We start from the raw sequence: 19,809 nt of genomic DNA, 5'->3' as shown, positions 1-19,809 counted from the left end.
TAATTTCCATCTAAGCAGCAGAAAAGCGACTGTATGAAAGTAAATAAACTCTGTGCCGCCATTGACCGTCTGTAATATAGATAATAACCTATTGCTTTTTCTTTCTTTTGATCAAATGATTACTATTTGTTTTATGCGCAAGGACATTTCCTTTTTTCTTGGTATATTAAAGCAAAGCACTTCATCATGGTGACATTATATGGTTCACAGCCCTGTGTGGTAACAATGATTTGTGCTTTGTTTGTTTCTTACAATCATCTTTAAGTGGATTTGCGATACGCATCTTAAGCAGCATGAAAAGGAAAAATCTTTACCAAACAAACTTTTACCGTGAAGAAGAATTTCGAGAACATCAATACAATAAGTAATGAATCAATGGAGGCTTCCTCCTGCATTTCACACGCCACATTTATATTTAAAGGGGAAATCCATTAACCCCTAGAGGATATGCGACATACATGTACATCAAGGGGTTACACAATCACCGCATCTCTCGACACAGTGATTGGAACAAGCCAACTGTTGTTATCAGCAGCCGGGACCTTATGGATAAGGACGGCGATTCGTTACCCGCTGTGCGCTCCGCTACCATTCCCTTTTTTATAGGCCTGCAGGCAATCTGCAAATCTGCCACTGTTGCGGACTTTAAGTTCATTCTTAAGAACATTGGGGGAGATTTATCAAAACCTGTCCAGAGAAAACGTTTCCCAATTGCCCATAGCAACCAATCAGATTGCGTCTTTCATTTCGCAGAGGCCTTGCTCTGCACAGGTTTTGATAAATCTCCCCCAGTGAGTTACGATTGTATGAAGTACCCTGAGAGTGAAATATAACAGGGAGTGTGACAATCTGCTATTGCCAAGAAGATAAAGCTTAAAGGGGTACTCCGGCGCTTAGACATCTTATCCCCTATCCAAAGGATAGGGGATAAGATGCCTGATCGCAGGGGCCTGCCGCTGGGGACCCCAGTGATCTTGCACGCAGCACCCCCGTTACAATCAGCACTGATCAGTCTGATTACTAGCAATCACGGGGGCCAGAGCATTGTGACGTCATGGCTCCGCCCCCTGTTGTCACGCTCCGCCCCCTCAATACAAGCCTATGGGAGGGGCGTGACAGCTGGGATAAGTTATTTTCCACTAGAGTATTCCTTTAAGTACTTAGATGTTTGGGACGGTAATATAGAACCACAATGACGCACATTAAGTGAGGAATGGGTGTAGCCTATGGTTTTGAAGAGTGTATCTGCAGCTCCACAGTTTGAAATTAAGGATTACATTTAATCTATTGGTAAATGCCACAAGCTTCTTTTTATACAACCTTTTGGGGGAGATTTATCAATACCCGTGCAGAGGAAAAGTTGCCCATAGCAACCAATCAGATTGCTTCTTTCATTTTGCAGATGCCTTGTTAAAAATTAAAGAAGCGATCTGATTGGTTGCCATTGGCAACTAAGAAGCTTTTCCTTTGCACAGGTTTTGATAAATCTCACCCTTTTTGTCCACTGTGCACCACGATTCTATTGGCCACTCTATGGAGTGGGTCAGTAAGTCAGAAGGCCCTTAACATGGTAGTCAAATTTAAAAGGGGTACTGTGGTACTAGACATCTTATCCCCTAGCTACAGGATAGGGGATAACTGATTGCGGAGGGTCCGGCCACTGGGACCACCTGCAATCGCATGCCCGGCACCCCAGTAAATTTGCATGCACGTGATCTCCACTCCGTGCCGGATTACGTTCACCCACAGTTCAAAGCTGTGGCCAACACGCCCCTCCATATATCTCTATGGGAGAACGCTGTATCTCCGTCTCTTCCATAAACATGAATGGAGGGAGCATGTCGACCACGGCTGTTCCGAAACTTAGCACGGCGGGTGTTCTAAACATAAATGGACAGAATGCTGGGGTGCCAGGCCAGAGATCGCGGGGGTCCTAGCAGTTAGACCCCCCCCATGATCAGACAATTAAAAAAAAGAACATTCATTGGCCGAAGAATAGAACAAATGTTCTGGTGATCTAGCATGGTCTATATGCATGTGAAATCCTTGGTCCAGCAGTGGTTACAGGGGGTTGTCCGGTAAAACACAACTTATCCCCTTATCCATAGAAGAGGGTATAAGTGTGTGATTGCGGGTGGTCCTTGAATTTAGACCCCCCCACGATCACACACTTAGGGGGACATTTATCAATGTTGGTGTAGGTAGATGTTTTTTTGTAGATCATTTTGGTTGGTCTAAAATTACTATAGCCACATGATAAATTTTGTGCTAAGTTCTAAATCTCCACACAGTTCTATTTATACACCTGAGCTGCACCTCACAGGAGAAGCGTTGTGTCCTGGACACAGGTCATTTGTTCTATTGCTTTGAGGCTCGGATTCCAAATTAGGTTTTTTCACTAGCAAAAATGGCAGAAAAACTGCCTCAGCTTTTTCCTGCATTTTGGTAGTTTTTCTTGCGTTTTTGTTGGTTTGTGGAAACAATTATTTTTGTACCCTGTGGCAGTTTTTTCACCACTCCAGGCAGAGCGCCTGGTCCACTGAGTGTAAGGAGTGATGTGTAGCATATACATATAGAGAGTGCATAGCATCACTACTTACCTCTGCCGGCTGTATAGTATACAGGGGAGCATAATGTACCCATGTATACTATACAGGAGACCAGCAAGGAAAGAGTTAACCCATGCTGCTGCTGAGCAGTGCTGGGTTAACTCTTTGTGGACTATCCTGTATATACAGCAATCTATAGATGTCTGTATATACAGGATACAGTAGGCAGATGTCAACAGTTGGAGGTTCCCTGTTTAGGAACACACTGAATTATGTACTTACCCTTTTTTTTATTTATTATTATTTCAGATAGGCGAGTGTGGAGGACTACGTCAGATTCGTTGGACTGCTACGATGACCAGCATTTTTTTAAATTTCAATAAAAGGGTTAACGGGGGCTGTAGGGGAGTGTGTTTGAAATAAAATTTTTCAATATGTGATGTTTTTTATAATATAATTTTCAGGCTTACTAATGAATTCAGTCTACAAGACTGCTTCCACTACTAAGCCAGGGCTTAGTGTTAGCCCTAAAAACAGCTAGCACTTGCCCCAGGGGTGCAGGGAAGTACCAACAGGCCTGGAGCGTCAAATATGGCGCTCCTAGGTAGTAACAGGCTGACGTTATTTAGGCTGGGGAGGGCCAATAACAATGGTCCTCACCCACCCTGGTAACGTTAGGCTGTTGCTGCTTGGTTGGTATATGGCTGATACTGGAAATATGGGGAACCTTATGCATTTTAAATGTATTTATTTATTTTTAAAATGCATAGGGTTCCCTGTATTTTCAGTATCAGCCAGATACCAACAGCCTGATGTTACCAGGGTAGGCACAGGAATATAGAACAAGAAAGAGGTGTAAATGCAATGATAAATGTTCCCCTTAGTGTTTTTTTTTGCTGCCCTTGACAGCGGGCTAGCCTACAAAAGCCTTTGCCTCTTTGTGCATGCAGAATCACAGACACCTACCGGCTGTCATTCCGGAGAAAGTTCTGCATTGGTGATAAGCTGATCCTGTAGCTGAATCCTCTTTGGATATGGTCCTGGGCCTTATTGGACTTTGAGCTCCCCCGAAGTCTTCTTCACAGCAACTTAAACCTTCCTTGATAATCCGATAAATTGTTGATTTAGAGGTAATGTCCTTACCTGTAAAGCCCTTTTGAGGCAAAACAATGAAGGCTGCACATGTTTCTATGGTTAACAGGAGATGATAATGATTTCAAGCACCCCCTCAGTTTTTATAATTAAATCAGCATGACACTCTTTTCCTCTTTAAGCTGTGTTCACATGTTGCTACTAATTAACAGTACCACAACTAATTATTGCAGCAAACGGCCAAAATCATGGCAAATAGTGTCTGTTTACTGCCATTATGCATGGCACTGCTAATTAGCCACAACATATGAACACAGCCTTAACACTCAAGATCTCAGGGATAGAAAAACTTATGATAGGGGATAAGTGGATAGGGGATAAGTGTCCGATTGCAGGGTTATCTGACCGCTGGGACCACCCGCCCAGTGCCCCAGCGCTCCTCCTCAATGGCGCATGTCGACCACCGCATGAAGTGGTGGCTGACACACCCCCTCAATACATCTCTATATGCGAGCGCTACACTCGTGAATTTCCGGCTCTCCCATAGAGCTGAATGAAGGGTGAGTGTCGGTCACTGCTTCATGTAGTAGTCGACACTCTCCATTTAAAAGGAGAGGCGGGGAGCCATCCGGGAGATTTCGGGGGTACGGGATACGTTTTTCTATCCCAGAGTACTCCTTTAATTTTTATGGCATGGCTTTGTAATTAATGCCAATTTATCTGATCACTCTTAATACCAATCTAGAGTTAATACAAATTGCCACTATAAAAACTGGAGCATGAAACTTTGTGAAAAGTACATTTGTGTCAGTCTCAAACTTTTGGCCACGACTGTAGCACACTTTAACCCCATTAAATTTAAAGATGTGCTTGAAGGCCCCGTGTTATATTGCTGTAATATTGGTATGGACTTTTTCATTTTTATGCATCTTACCTTTATGGGATAAAGTGAAATAAGCAGGAATGGAAATCATGTAACCCAGGTGTCGTATGTCACTTCTTGTTACTTAACTATCTAAGACTAGCAATTTATTTCATGTTTATAGCAGCTCTTACAGACATGTTGCATTTTATGTCCAGTAAGTTAGTTCTTATTCCTATTACCTAGTTCAATAGCTTTTTGTCTTTTTCCTCTACTTTTGTATTTAAAGTTTTATGGTTTGGAGGCTAAATCCGATGCTGTACTGGGAATGGCTGCACCCCCCCCCCCCAAACCTGCATATGATTATCTATATTTATGACATATAAAAAGGTTATACGTGATGCAAACAGAACTATAACATTTTACTACGACTCACTCGCTTACTTATGATTTATGTTCTATGGCTCAGGTAGAAATAAAATGTCATATGTTTTAAATTGGTCTGGCAAAAGGTTTTTTTTTTTTCTCCTAACAAGTTAAACTACTACAATATGCCCCCCCCCCCTTTTTAATTTATACATGATGAAATAGTGAAATAGCTCAGTGTCTAGGCCTCTCTGTCTCGCATTGTATAAATGTGTTGTACAATGGCCAATTATCGGGAATGAGTGTTTTTAGGAATGCTCATTTGCCTGATAAAATTGGGCCTGTATAAGGGGGCCTTTACATATCTGATTCTTTACTACATGGATGCATGAACCAGGGCTTGCAAAGGCCAACAAGTGTGTGTGTGTGTGTGTGTGTGTGTGTATGTGTGTGCGTGCGTGTATGTGCGTGTGTTTATTATCAATAAACAAAACACTGAACTTTGCTGCTGAACAAGAGCTATTTATTAGTATAACACTTTTTTCCCCCAAAGTTTCAATAGCAAATGAAGTATGTACAAATCCTTACAGCATTTACACAATAAAAAAAGTGTTTTTATTTTTGTATTTTTTTTTTTTCATTTTGCATCGGCCTGCTAAAGTTAACAAAATACTGTGAGGACCCCTAAGCACTGTAACAAAGTAGCTGGCCCTGCAGTTTCTGTTCAAGTACACTTGTCGCCGGACACATACAACAAAGGCAGCCATTTTGACAATCGGTTAGGTCATTACTAGTGAACGGATTGGTTGCATTTTCATAAATATTGGCTTAACCTACAAAATGGCTGTCTTCACCGGATGCAGGCAAAAGGTGCATATCTAAATGCTACTCAGAAGAATGCCAGCTGATAATCCACTGGGAAGACACATTGTCAGAAGAAACTTAAAGACAAAAACAAAGAAGAAAAGTATCTAGAAGGCGGCCGACGTGCAGAAGAACTGCCATGAGAAGATGGAAGCAGTTTTAAATTGTTAAAACTACAAAGTGAGACAAACATTCGTAGACTGAGATGCAAGACAACAAGTACAATTCATTCAGCTAGAGTCCATGAGGCTATTCCAGAATTGGAGATTTGTTTCATACTGATATGGCTGTAGATTTCCATCTTGCTTAACGTAACTGGAAAAAAAATGGTAGCATGGATCTGCAATGATAGTTCTGTTGAAGGCAGCTTATAGGAGTTGTAGGTTTATCACATTATTCTGGTCAAAAGTTTAAGACTTTGAGAAAAAAAAAGTCCTTAAAGGCTATGGCCTCTTGCTGGATAGCATGTATGGACTAAGTTTTGTGTTGCAGATGCCCCTGCACTACACTTGCCCAGATTCCTTCTCAACTTCTAACTGGCAAATAACCATGAAGAATAAAAAAAATTAAATAAAAGCATAACACGACTGCAATGTCAAAAGTATGACACATACCTGTACGTTATGAAGATGAAACAACTAAGAATACTACTGAGAAAAAAATTTAATTAAATGAAAAAGATAAAATGTTGCAAGAATAAAATCTGTATTATTACCATCTTTTTTTTACTCTTTTAAATAGAAAAAGACCTGACGTGTAAGCACTTGACAGCATTCTTGTTTTTGAATGAAAAAATGTCATTAATAAAGTACATATATAAATGTATATAAAAAAACACAATAAGACCTATGTATGTTTATGTCTACCTTTAGCGTCATGTAAACAGTACAGTCTATTGCTCACCTGCATACATTAGAGACAGGCTTCACCGAGCAGAACTAAAGACTGCCTTGACAATACCTCAGGTACTAAAGACTTGACTGAGGCACGCGGAACTTTGGGCCTCCTTGCATCAACAACTATTGCTAGCTCTTAGTAAACTGACGGACTTCATATAGATCTAGCCTTCAAAACGTGTGCCCAAGCTATGTGTAGTAGGTGATACATTTTGAAAACAAAGCCAATAAAACTTTAAACCGGTCTTAAACTTTTGGCAGAGGATGAGCATAGTCGTCTAGGCTTTGTAGTATTTGTTCAAGTGAAAGCCAGGTCAGTTCACATGTTGACAGGCATGCAACTTGAAAACATTGCACAACAAGCAACACAGAGCAGTTTGAAAAGTTTACAAGACTTCAAGTAGACTTTACAACCCTTCACAACTGAATATTCACAGACAATACGTAGTCTCTTAAGTAACCGCTGTCTCGTTCTCACACGTGGGATACCTTCTGTGACTCTCTAGCTTGTTTTATGCTATATAACCATTTGATGATCCTGGCATTCCTCTCTATGGCAGAAATACCGTACGGCACTCGGTCGTTGGCACTGTCGTCGTTTCTAAGGTCACTGTTGCTATCCTGAGACTGCTCACAGTCTGAGCTAATCATGCTTGCACTGCGAAAGTTTAGAGAAATTATATCGGAATTAGCCCTTGCAAAATTTTCCATCCCAAGGTTTTCAAGCTCTTCAGGATCGAGTCCACAGTAATTAAAGAATCTCTCAACATCGGCATCCACGCGAAAGTATCTGTCACTTAAGTCAGACTTGGATCGCTGGAGTGATGGCCTTCTGGTTACACCACAGGTGGTGGGTTCCAAAGCATCATTGTCTGGAGACTTAAGGGTGGTTAAGGTGGCAATTTTGGGCTTTGGAGGGAGAGGTGGAGCCGAACTGCTGCAAGGTATCGCCTTTATCTGTTTCATATTCGTGACCTTTCTAATGTCTGAAGAACTATGAGAAACATGTAAAAAAGTATCACCTGATTTTTCTAGAAGCATCCTACTGATGTTGGAGTTGGTCTCTTGGGGGCTCCCATGACTTTGCGTAGAGTAAACCTTTACGGATTCCGCAAAAGAATGTCGGTTTTGGTCAGCCGAGTCTGATCTGCCTGTAGGCCAGTTCCGAGAACTTTGCTTGTGCACGGAACCTGTGCTGGAGCCTTCAGAGCTATTGATAATGTTCTTAAGGATTTCTAGCTTTAAGTTCTCTCTTTGTACACAGCTCTCAGACTTGTTGTTAAACATCTTCAGGGTTGGGCTTGCTAAAGGTCTTTTTGCCCCAGGGCATACAGGAGGCTTTGCAAGTACTGCTGGCTTCACAGGCTCTTGTTTGGCATTGATAACCTCTTGGCTCTTGACATACTTTGCCTTATCAGCTTCTAATCTTTCCACTGCGCTGAGTCTCTTGGGATTAGGCTCTGACTGCCTGCGGAAATAGTCAGGTCCTTTATTCAATATTCGGAGAGGAACAGCGGATGCAAAAGCCACTGCTGGGCTACCAGGTTTCCCCATGCTACCTGTCTGTAGTGTTTCTGTAGGCATGTTTGGCGATTGTTCCCCCGCAGCCGTTTTGGATCCTCTTCTTGTGTTTCCTATATGCACTGTGCAGAAACATGTGCATCAAGCACAATGAGTAACAGCTGAATCTTGAAATCTGAGTGTTAGCAGCGGCTCTTTATCATCTCACAGCTCATTAAATGACATTTTTTCTTTCTTTTATAATTTATCGCTAAAAAGTCAGCCCTGATACAAAAAGGCCACCCGACAGAAGGCTGTAGTAATCTGCTCAGCTGAATCTTCTATTCACACAGAAGGATGTGGGTGTCTCGTCTTTTCTTTGTGCAGGGATCTGAAAGACAAAACAACCAATCACATGTCAGTAACAGCATGTGACATCACGGCTGTAGCAACAGAAAATATTGAAACGGTTTTAGTTTGTAGTAAAAAAAAACAAAAAACGCATTAGGTAGCTTTTAACCTCCTCAATCCCAAGAGAGAGGTTAATTGTATTCAGGGGCAAAAGAAACCAGACAACAGATGGTTAATAGAAAGCACACACATGGACACCGTTACCCTGTAATATTATTTTAGTTTTAGAAAGCAGTTGAAAGATACAAGATAAATAAATAATTAGAACTGTAAATGATAAATAATAAATTCAAAATTAAAGGGATATAGTTTTGTTATTTATTGAATAATTTAAACTAAGGAAATACCGTTTGTAATACAATGCTGAAATATGTACTTATTAACGGGTATTTCTTTATCCTTTGAGACATCTATCCATGTCCAACCTCTCAACTCTAATTCTCCTCCAGTGGCCGATTTATAGGTACAGAAGAGTAGTTAAGTTAAACTGCCTGATACTTTATTCTCAGAGAAATAAGCCACCAGAGGTATCCTATCTATCGAGACATCTATGCATCCATCTATCGAGACATCTATGCATCCATCTATCGAGACATCTATGCATCCATCTATCGAGACATCTATCCATCCATCTATCGAGACATCAATCCTGTCTATCCATAGAGTAATCTATTCATCTTTCCATCCATCTATCGAGACATCTTTCCATCCATCTATCGAGACATCTATCCATCCATCTATCGAGACATCTATCTATCCATCCATCCATCCATCCATCCATCCATCCATCGAGACATCCATCGAGACATCCATCGAGACATCCATCGAGACATCCATCGAGACATCCATCGAGACATCCATCGAGACATCCATCGAGACATCTATCGAGACATCTATCGAGACATCTATCGAGACATCTATCGAGACATCAATCCTGTTTATCCATAGAGTAATCTATTCATCTTTCTATCTATCTATTGAGACATCTATGCACCCATCAATCCATCTATCTTTCTTTCTATTGTGATATCTATCTATCCTATCTATGAAGGCATCTATTTATCTAGACACCCAGCATCTATTAAAGGGGTACTCCAGTGGAAAAAAATTTTTTTTAAATCAACTGGTGACAGAAAGTTAAACATATTTGTAAATTACTTCTATTTAAAAATCTTAATCCTTCCAGTACTTATCAGCTGCTGTATTCTTTTATTTTTGAATTTCTTTTCTGTCTGACCCACAGTGCTCTCTGCCGACACCTCTGTCCATTTCAGGAACTGTCGTGAGTAGGTGAGGTTTTCTATGGGGATTTGTTCCTACTCTGGACAGTTCCTGACATGGACAGAGGTGTCAGCAGAGAGCACTGTGGTCAGACAAAAGTTCTAAAAGAAAAGAACTTCCTCTGCAGTATACAGCAACTGATAAGTACTGGAAGTATTAAGATTTTTTAATAAAAGCCATTTATGAATCTGTTTAACTTTCTGGCACCAGTTGATTTAAAAGAAATTGTTTTCCACTGGAGTACCCCTTTAAGCCATCTTAATATAACTATTTAGATCTTTGCTGATTGCAATGAAAATATGATCCAGGACCATGTTGCCTCTCAAGAGGTGGCTGTGAATATAGGTTACTCTCTCTGAATATAATCCGAGTAGACATCTCGGAGTGAGAATGTTCTTCCCCTTTTTTTGACATTACTGGTCCCCACTGATCCTGATAGATTTGTCTTGAAGGGTACCTCTCATCAAATAAACTTTTGATATATTTTAGATTAATGAATGTTGAATAACTTTCCAATAGCATTTTAATGAAAAATATGCTTCTTTCTACTGTATTTTTCCCGATCAGTCCTGTCAGCAAGCATTTCTGACTCATGCTGGAGTCCTAAACACTCAGAGCTGCCAGCCTGCTTTGTTCACAGCCAAACAGGCTGTGAACAAAGCAGGCTGGCAGCTCTGAGTGTTCTCCTTTGTGAACAAAGCAGACTGGCAGCTCGTAGTGTTTAGGACTCCAGCATGAGTCTGAAATGCTTGCTGCCAGGACTGGTAGGGAGACCCCTAGTGGTAATTTCTTCAAAGTGGAAAATTAAATAGAAAGAAGCATATTTTTTAACAACATGCAATTGTAAAGTTATTCTGCATACATTAATCTATAATACATCAAAAGTTTTTTTGATGAGAGGTAGCCTTTAAAGGTCCACTTTAAATGTATAATGTAAAGTCTAAGGCTAAAACGATAATGCAGAGTTAAATTCCCGTAAGCTGTAGCAGATAAACACCACATTAACCTTTGGAAATAGAATACAGATATGACGAAGTAATTGGCATCTAAAGGACCCATATGTTGTAATAGGAGTCATGCAATGAAGTGGTTTCATAGCTGACAGACGCCGGGGCTGTAGTTAGCCCCACTGTAATATTGAGCGCTGTGCTATTTCCAAAGCTGTGCCCCAGGGGCAAGTTTTAATTTAAATACCAAGAGCCTGACTCTAGTGTCAATGTGAAGAAGCCAAATATCCCCTGCCCCATCACACTGGAGAACACAGATGGAAGTCTCTGCCACAGCAGGAGAGTGAAAGGTCAGCCCAGCGGAGCAGAAAACATTAGTAGACCATGCCTGAAGCCGACTAGAAAGAATTATTCAAATGGACTGAAACACTATGGACATCAGAAGCCTCATTAAAGTCCAGGGGGGCGATTAGGACATTCATCTCCCGAAAGCCACTCATAAGCTGTACTGGGCCCGAATGTAATCGCTGGTCATACCCATGAAATTAAAGGAATATTCGTTACATCGACTTTGTAGTTATAATGTAATTCTATGGTTGTTCGGGTTCAGTGCTTTCCTTTGGTGATACTATATATTCCACAGGCACATACATCCATACATCACGGAGTTATAAGCCACAGCAACCAATCAAATCCTAGCAATCATTTTCCATGACATTTAACACAACTATGAAACATAAGCTGCTATCGATTGTAACACATTTAAATAGATTGTATATAACCTTGTCATTCGGCACAACAATACGCATGATGGGATTCTGTGACACAGTTGATTAATAAGTTTAGGCATCACACGCCCATTTAACAAAAAGTTAAAACCCTACCAAATAACCATTGCCCTTGTGTAATCTCCTGTTACTTACAGAACGCCAACATTTTTTTTTTAGCAGCGTATGTATACAGTGGTCCCTCAACATACGATGGTAATCCGTTCGAAATGGACCAACCTTTGTTAAAACCATCGTATGTTGAGGGATCTGTGCAATGTAAAGTATAGGACAGTGGTCTACAACCTGCGGACCTCCAGATGTTGCAAAACTACAACACCCAGCATGCCCGGACAGCCCACGGCTGTCCGGGCATGCTGGGAGTTGTAGTTTTGCAACATCTGGAGGTCCGCAGGTTGAAGACCACTGGTATTGGAGGTTATACTCACATGTCCCCGCCGCTCCGGACCGTCACCACTGCCCTGGATGTCGCCCTCCATCCTGGTCGCCGCGTCCCCGGCATCCTCGTTCTCTGTCGCCGCCATCACGTCGCTACGCATGCCGCTCCTATTGGATGACGGGATGGCGTGCGCAGCGACGTGATGACGACGATCGATAGCGCCGACGATGCAGGGGATCCCGACGAGGATGGGCCGGAGCCCTGAGGACAGGTAAGTGATCATCAGCGGACCACATGGGGCACCGTAAACGGCTATCCGGTGGCAGCTGAAGCAGTCTGCGCTGCCGGATAGCCGTTTATGCGATGGCCCCGACATACAAAAGCATCGTATGTTGATGCTGCCTTCAACATGCCATGGCCTCTGAGAGGCCATCGTATGTTGAAATTATCGTATGTCGGGGCCATCGTAGGTCGGGGGTCACTGTACAAACAGTAATACCCAAGGGTCAAGTCCTGGGAAAAAAAAGTGTGGGACCTCACCCAATATTTCTACTCAAGGATTGGTCCTACAGGACTCCTACTAATAGGAAAAGTGAGGGGCACACATCAACATTCTACTAGTATATGCGCTATTATAGCTGTGAAAAGTCGCCTAAGAATATACCTTCCTGCTCCAAATTCACCAAAGGTCGCACGCCACGTGACATGGTGTGAGTTTGTGTGTAAATCATGGTGCTGCGACTTTTTTGAGTCGCAGATAATGAATCAGTGACCACTGTACAACAATAGTCTAAAGCACAGCACATGGTAGCTCACTTTCAGATATGACTCATAGCAAAAGTTGCACAAAAGTCACAGGGGAGGTGACAGACTTTTTTTTTAGACAATTTTAGATAAAAAAAGAAAAAAAATTATCTAAACAGCTTAACTAATTCCCCTCATTGTTCCTGCTGTAGAAAAAGTGCAGGAACTCAGTTCCCATGCGTTCCTGCAGGAATTTAGCCCTGGTAATACCTTAATCCTACACTGCCCCCAGTGGAGACTGTTCTTTCACTTGTATGACCAATAAAAGTAGGAAGCAGAATAGCTTTTTTGCTTTTAAAGGGGTATTCCGCCCCTAGACATCTTATCCCCTATCCAAAGGATAGGGGAGAAGATGTCTGATTGCAGGGGTCCTCCCGCTGGGGACCCTCGCAATCTCAGCTGCGGCACCAGACATCCGTTGCATGGAGTGAACTTTGCTCCGTACCATATGACTGGCAATGCGGGGCGGATGCTCGTGATGTCACACCCATGCCCCCTCAATGCAAGTTTATGGGAGGGGGTCTGCCGTCACACTCCCAACCATTTGCATTGAGGGGGCGTGCCCGTGACGTCAAGAGCTTCCGACACTGCACCCGGCACTCTAAACGAACGCTGGGTGCAAATGTTCTCCCCCCCCCCCCCCGCATTCAGACATCTTATCCCCTATCCTTTGGATAAGATGTCTAAGGGTGGAGTACCCCTTTAATGTTTGGCCAAAGTAGCTATAAAGGCTGCAGTTGCTACCGGTCCCAATAGTCCAGGGGAGACACAGACCCTTGTGTGCCGACATATGAGATCTTGACACTGGCCAGCATCACGTGCCACGGTACACAGTGTGAGCTGCCATAAGGAGCTGTCTGGGTACTGTACTGGAGAGTAAGCAGAGAAGCTGAATGAATGTGCAAATCTGTATAAAGTAAATGTCACAGGCATGCAGAACGTTCAGTAGATGCTCCCACTTTATACTGTCTTATTTTATCCCCAGTTTACTCTACAGGAGCCCAGCCAGAGGATCCCTGCTCTCCAGCTAGAGACAGGATGGCACATTCTGGGCATTCACATATGGAATCCCAGTTGTTTGGCTCTGCATCTTCAAAGCAGAATAATGTGGTATGCCAGAACTTCTTCAGCTTTTCTTACAAGGAGGTTAGAAGACCGTGGAATCCTGCATGGTATCTTTATATAGTGGACAAAATAGAATATACTGTGGGTAATACAATTCTCAGGTTAGTAGATAGCAACATCCTTCATGGTATCTTAATAGTGGATAAAACTGAAGCTTTAATACTTACAGAGTTAAACACAAACACCCCGCAGGTAGTCGCTGCCAGTCGAATGATCACTATTTACCTGCAGGATGTTTGTTTTTTACTATATTTTTTTAATAGATTCAAATATAAGCTTTAGTTTTATCAGGATAATGTGTTCTATTACACTATCGCACATCTAGATTTTAGTAAGGCTTCTGACACTGTCCCACATAGAAGACTTCTCAATAAACTGCAGTCATTGAGCTTGGACTCCCATATTGTTGAGTGGATCAGGCTGAATGACAGACAACAGAGAGTTGTAGTCAATGGAGTATATTCAGAGCGAGGTCTTGTTACCAATGGGGTACCTCAGGGATCTGTACTGGGACCAATATTGTTTAAAGGGGTACTCCCATGGAAAACTTTTTTTTTTTAATCAACTGGTGCCAGACAGATTTGTAAATTAATTCTATTAAAAAATCTTAATCCTTCCAGTACTTTTAGGGGCTATATACTACAGAGGAAATGCTTTACTTTTTAGATTTCTCTGATGTCATGACCACAGTGCTCTCTGCTGTCCATTTTAGGAACTGACCAGATCAGGAGAAAATCCCCATAGCAAACATATGCTGCTTAGGACAGTTCCTAAAATGGACAGCAGAGAGCACTGTGGTCATGACATCATAGAAATCTAAAAAGTAAAGCATTTCCTCTGTAGTATACAGCCCCTAAAAAGTACTGGAAGGATTAAGATTTTTTAATAGAAGTCATTTACAAATCTGTTTAACTTTCTGGCACCAGTTGATTTAAAAAAATAAACTAAATAAATAAGTTTTCCACGAGAGTACCCCTTTAATATCTTCATTAGTGATATTCCAGAAGGTCTCGATGGTAAGGTATGTCTTTTTGCTGATGACACAAAGATATGTAACAGGGTTGATGTTCCTGGAGGGATACGCCAAATGGAAAAGGATTTAGGAAAACTAGAAGAATGGTCAGAACTCTGGCAACTAAAATGTAATGTAGATAAATGCAAGATAATGCACCAGGGGTGTAAAAATCCTTGGGCAGTATATAGAATATTTGACACAGTCCTGACCTCAGTATCTGAGGAAAGGGATTTAGGAGAATTATTTCAGAAGACTTAAAGGTAGGAAGACAATGTAATAGAGCAGCAGGAAACGCTATCAGAATGCTTGGATGTATAGGGAGAGGTATAAGCAGTAGAAAGAGAGAAGTGCTCATGCCGCTGTACAGAACACTGGTGAGGCCTCATTAAGAAGTGATTAAAGGGGTATTCCGGTGAAAAACAATTTTTTATTCATATCAACTGGCTCCAGAAAGTTAATCCCTTAAGGACGCAGGGTTTTTCAGTTTTTGCATTTTAATTTTTTCCTCATAACCTTCTAAAAATCATAACGCTTTCAATTTTGCACCTAAAATTCCATAGGATGGCTTATTTTTTGCACCGCCAATTCTACTTTGCAGTGACATTGGTCATTTTAACCAAAAATCCACAGCGAAACGGGAAAAAAATTAATTGTGCGACAAAATTGAAGAAAAAATTTCATTTTGTAAATTTTGGGGGCTTCCGTTTCTACGCAGTACATTTTCCGTTAACAATGACACCTTCTCTTTATTCTGTAGGTAGATATGGTTAAAATGATACCCTACTTATATAAGTTTGATTTTGTCGTACTTCTGAAAAAAATCATAGTAACATAGTTCATAAGGTTGAAAAAAAAGACCAGAGTCCATCAAGTTTAACCTATAACCCTAATGAGTCCCTACTGAGTTGAGTTGATCCAGAGGAAGGCAAAAAAACCCCCCTCATAATAGAGGTAAAAATTCCTTACGTTACGTATACGTTAAAAATTGTCATCTCCTGACCCCTATAACTTTATTTTTCCTTGTACGGGTCGGTATGAGGGCTCATTTTTTGCACCATAATCTGAAGTTTTTAGCAGTACCATTTTTATATTGATTGGACTTTTTGATCGCTTTTTATACATTTTTTCATGATATAAAAAGTGACCAGAAATACGCTATTTTGGGACTTTGGATATTTTTTGCGCGTACGCAATTGACCGTGCGGTTTAATTAATAAGATATTTTTATAATTCAGACACCACATGTTTATTTTTATTTACACAGTTTTTTTTTTTTATGGGAAAAGTGGGGTGATTCAAACATTTATTAGGGAAGGGGTTAAATGACGTTTATTAACTGTTTTTTTTTTCACTTTTTTTGCAGTGTTATAGCTCCCATAGGGGGCTATACCACTGCACACACTGATCTTTTACACTGATCCCTGCAAAGCCATAGCTTTGCATTGATCAGTGTTATAGGCGGTCGATTGCTTAAGCCTGGATCTCAGGCAATCAATGGCAGATCGGACGAGACAGAGGCAGGTAAGGGGACCTCCGCTCGTGTCCTAGCTGATCAGGACATCACGATTTTTTCGTGATGGTCTCAATCAGCCCGACTGAGGTCACCTGTTCTGGAACGTTCCTCTGACATGGACAGAGGTGTCAGCAGAGAGCACTGTTGTCAGACAGAAAAGAACAACTCAACTTCAGCAAGAGCCCTGACCAATTCCTCCCAGCAACATGGTAGTGTCAAGATGATAAGAGCGTTCCTGTCTTCAAGAATACCAGTAACAGCATCACAGTCCCCTATTCCAAGGTTCCAATGGTCATAGATCCATTTCGTAAACTGTGAACTTCATATTCTTCCCATATTACTTCAATACAGATTTTCTTTAAAGTCTAATGTAGACTGGAATACTCAAACCCTTCTGCCAAGAAATGTCATGCTAGTAGACATATGGTGCCATTTGCACACTATGCTAAAAATATGTTACGAAATCGAAGCTGGTTGCTATTACAAACGTCTTCCATTTAGTATAAATAAGTTGCGCAAACTGCAAAGGGGAATCAAGTCCCTAAAAGGTTTAGAAAGACAATGGCGACTTATTTCACGACCGCAAAATCTGACTGAACACAAGGAGCACGCTGCATGTACGGTATTATCGTACACAATACTGATGAATACATTCAAGGATGTGACAATACGAGGTACAGCAGAGGTGGCATTGCGGGGCCTAATGGAGGACTCAGGGGTGGCACAGTGGGGGCACTGTGAATCATGCAGCTTTTGTCATTTGTTCTGGCACACTGACAGGGCTGCGCTGATGCAGAAGAACATGATAATGATTATTGTGTGGGAGAGGGACCATCGTGCTCATATAAATAAAACCGTCAGCTCGACTGCCAAGAGATGTCAAATGTAAAAGTTTCATAAAAAGTACTATGTATTTCACTAAAAAAATATGGAAAGGTTTACATGAGTCATAATAAATTGGTTGTGATGTGTATAGATTTATTCAGGCAGCACCCAGAAGCATAATAAAAACCTACAGACTTGTAAATTAAAGAGTACCTATCATGATCTTGTTATACATTTTATAATACTCCCAGATCACTGCCCCATCATGATAAACCACCCCCTGCCTTTATTTTTATTATTTGTTAGTTTTCTACCTTGATATTGCTCTGTATCTTTTGCTCAGTCTCAGTCATATTTACAGACTGGGAAGGGGCGTTACCCAGCAGGGGAGAACTTCCTCCCTTTGCTACACACAGCCCAGAGCAGTTCAGTGTGAGATGAGCTATGATTGGCTAAGGCTGCACACACACCCCCTCCCGCCCTCAGCACTCCAAACTGCATTTCCTGATTTTGGACTTCTGACAGGCCAACAGGAGTCCAAAGTCTCTGCAAGAGATGTGTGTGTGTGTGTGTGTGTGGGGGGGGGGTGTACTTTGGACAAATAGGGAACATCCTAGTGGCCGCTTTTTATAAACACAAATAAAACATAGAAAACTATTTTTTTTTAAACAAAGTACATTACAAAGATTTTTTATTTACCAAAGGGCGTGCAATAGGAACTAAACATAGAAGTTAGAACTAAATTCACTTACCAACATAATACATAGGGACTGTTGATCCTAGAGTTTGCAAAAAATTATGACCACGATGGATTACCCAATATGCAGACCTTGTCCATACCTTGTATGAGCAGAAAATATCAGGGAGCAGTGCAGAACCCTAGGGATGTTTGTAAAGAGCATGAGCTGAGCTTATATACAGTTTTGTGAGAGAAGCTCTAGCATAACTTGTATTTTATTAAAATCCTCAATCATTTTGAGCATATGAGTCCAATGGGCGGTCCTACTCAGTGACTGACCGGTATCTCTGCAAGTACACATTTGTGAAAGGCTGTCAGTTATTGAGTAAGCCAACCCACTGGACTCCTATAACTTGTGAAACATTCATTCAAACAACTATTTTGTTCAAGTTATACAAAAGTTCTCTACTGAGATTGACAGGTTCCCTTTCCATGTATTTTACATATACAGGGTTTTGTTTTTAGATTTTTTTTTTACTGTAAATTACTAAAATGAAAAACTATATCTGCCAAGTACAGGCATTTTCTGCATTTTCTGTTATTTATTCTTCAGCAGACAAACGGCATTCGAATTTTTGTGGCGGACTCATCTGCCGTGTGCATGGTGCAGCAGAAACCCATTGAAAATATTTTTAAGTAGAATTTTTCCGCCAGATTCCGCTCGGAAATTTCATTGTGTGAACACGGCCTAACAGTGATGACTGTCAGGCTATGAGAAAGCAAATGAGAGAGAATTTTTTTTTTAAAGGTCCTAAAGGCTAAAACTGGTAAGATCTGAAATAGGTGACCATGTATAATGTAATGTTTTTTTTAAAGGTTATTCATCATAACACTTCAAGAACTGAATTTTGCAGTTTGGCTGCAGCTATGCGCCGTTTCCCTTTCACTGCTGTCGGCAGAGGCAACTAAGTCATGTTTGACAGATACATTGCTAGACATACAGAACCTATGTACATCTTTCTAAATGGAGTTGTTAGTCAGCTCATTTTTAGCAACCAGTCTGTGGTAATTAGGTGTTCAGAACAAGGCCCAGTTGTTTGTGAGCTGAGGTGAAAGGCCCTAATGCACTTAAAGAGGTATCCAGGAAAAAAAATGTTTTATATATATATATTAACTGGCTCCAGAAAGTTAAACAGATTTGTAAATTACTTCTATTAAAAAATCTTAATCCTTTCAGTACTTATGAGCTGTTGAAGCGGAGTTGTTCTTTTCTGCTCTCTGATGACACCTCTCTTGGGAACTGTCCAGAGTAGAAGCAAATTCCCTTAGCAAACCTATTCTGCTCTGTGCAGTTCCGGAGACAGACAGAGATGTCAGCAGAGAGCACTGTTGCCAGACAGAAAAGAACAACTCAACTTCAGCAGCTGATAATTATTGGAAGGATTAAGATTTTTTTTAACAAAAGTAATTTACAAATCTGTTTAATTTTCTGGAGCCAGTTGATAAATAAAGATTTTTTTCCTGGAGTACCCCTTTAAAAATTTAACATTTTTTTTTTTTTTTTTTTTTGGATTGGTTGTAGTCTGGGTGCCGAGACCTTCACCAATCCCTAAAATGAGCAGGGGAGAAGTGCTTAGCTAAGTTTCACTCTCCTTGTTTCTCCCCTCGTTGCAGGCCCCATAGACTTTCTAAAAAAATCAGCCTCCAGCACCGACCAGTGCACAGCTGATCACTTTTTCCGCTTGTTCTAGTAATCGGTGGGGTTCTCAACCCCAGACCTCAACTGATCAAAACGTTTGACCTGTCTGTATAACACATTAAAACAATGTTAAATTGGCACTGTCATTTGAACAAATGTCTTCTCTGAAAATCAACTTAGCTTTTCCCTGTGTCTACAAGACAAACAATACAAG

At 41.1% G+C, this 19,809-nt stretch overlaps 1 protein-coding gene across 17 annotated transcripts in view; it reads right to left on the bottom strand.

Moving 5' to 3' along the window:
• Window positions 1-5,370: 5,370 nt before the first annotated feature.
• The window catches only part of FAM110B (family with sequence similarity 110 member B), a 282,271-nt gene continuing 267,832 nt past the window's right edge, over window positions 5,371-19,809 (bottom strand). For 16 of the 17 annotated variants that reach the window (XM_056521982.1, XM_056521980.1, XM_056521981.1 and 13 more), the window contains one exon: window positions 5,371-8,520. In XM_056521982.1, coding sequence (XP_056377957.1) covers window positions 7,104-8,213 — 1,110 coding nt within the window. In that variant the 5' untranslated portion in view covers window positions 8,214-8,520 and the 3' untranslated portion in view covers window positions 5,371-7,103. Of the gene's footprint in view, window positions 8,521-17,969; window positions 18,097-19,809 lie in introns of all 17 variants that reach the window. The other variant, XM_056521990.1, reaches the window with a different exon arrangement.

The sequence above is a fragment of the Hyla sarda genome, chromosome 5 (assembly GCF_029499605.1).
Source record: "Hyla sarda isolate aHylSar1 chromosome 5, aHylSar1.hap1, whole genome shotgun sequence".
Lineage (NCBI taxonomy): Eukaryota > Metazoa > Chordata > Amphibia > Anura > Hylidae > Hyla > Hyla sarda.
This window is presented reverse-complemented; position numbering and strand designations above follow the sequence as displayed.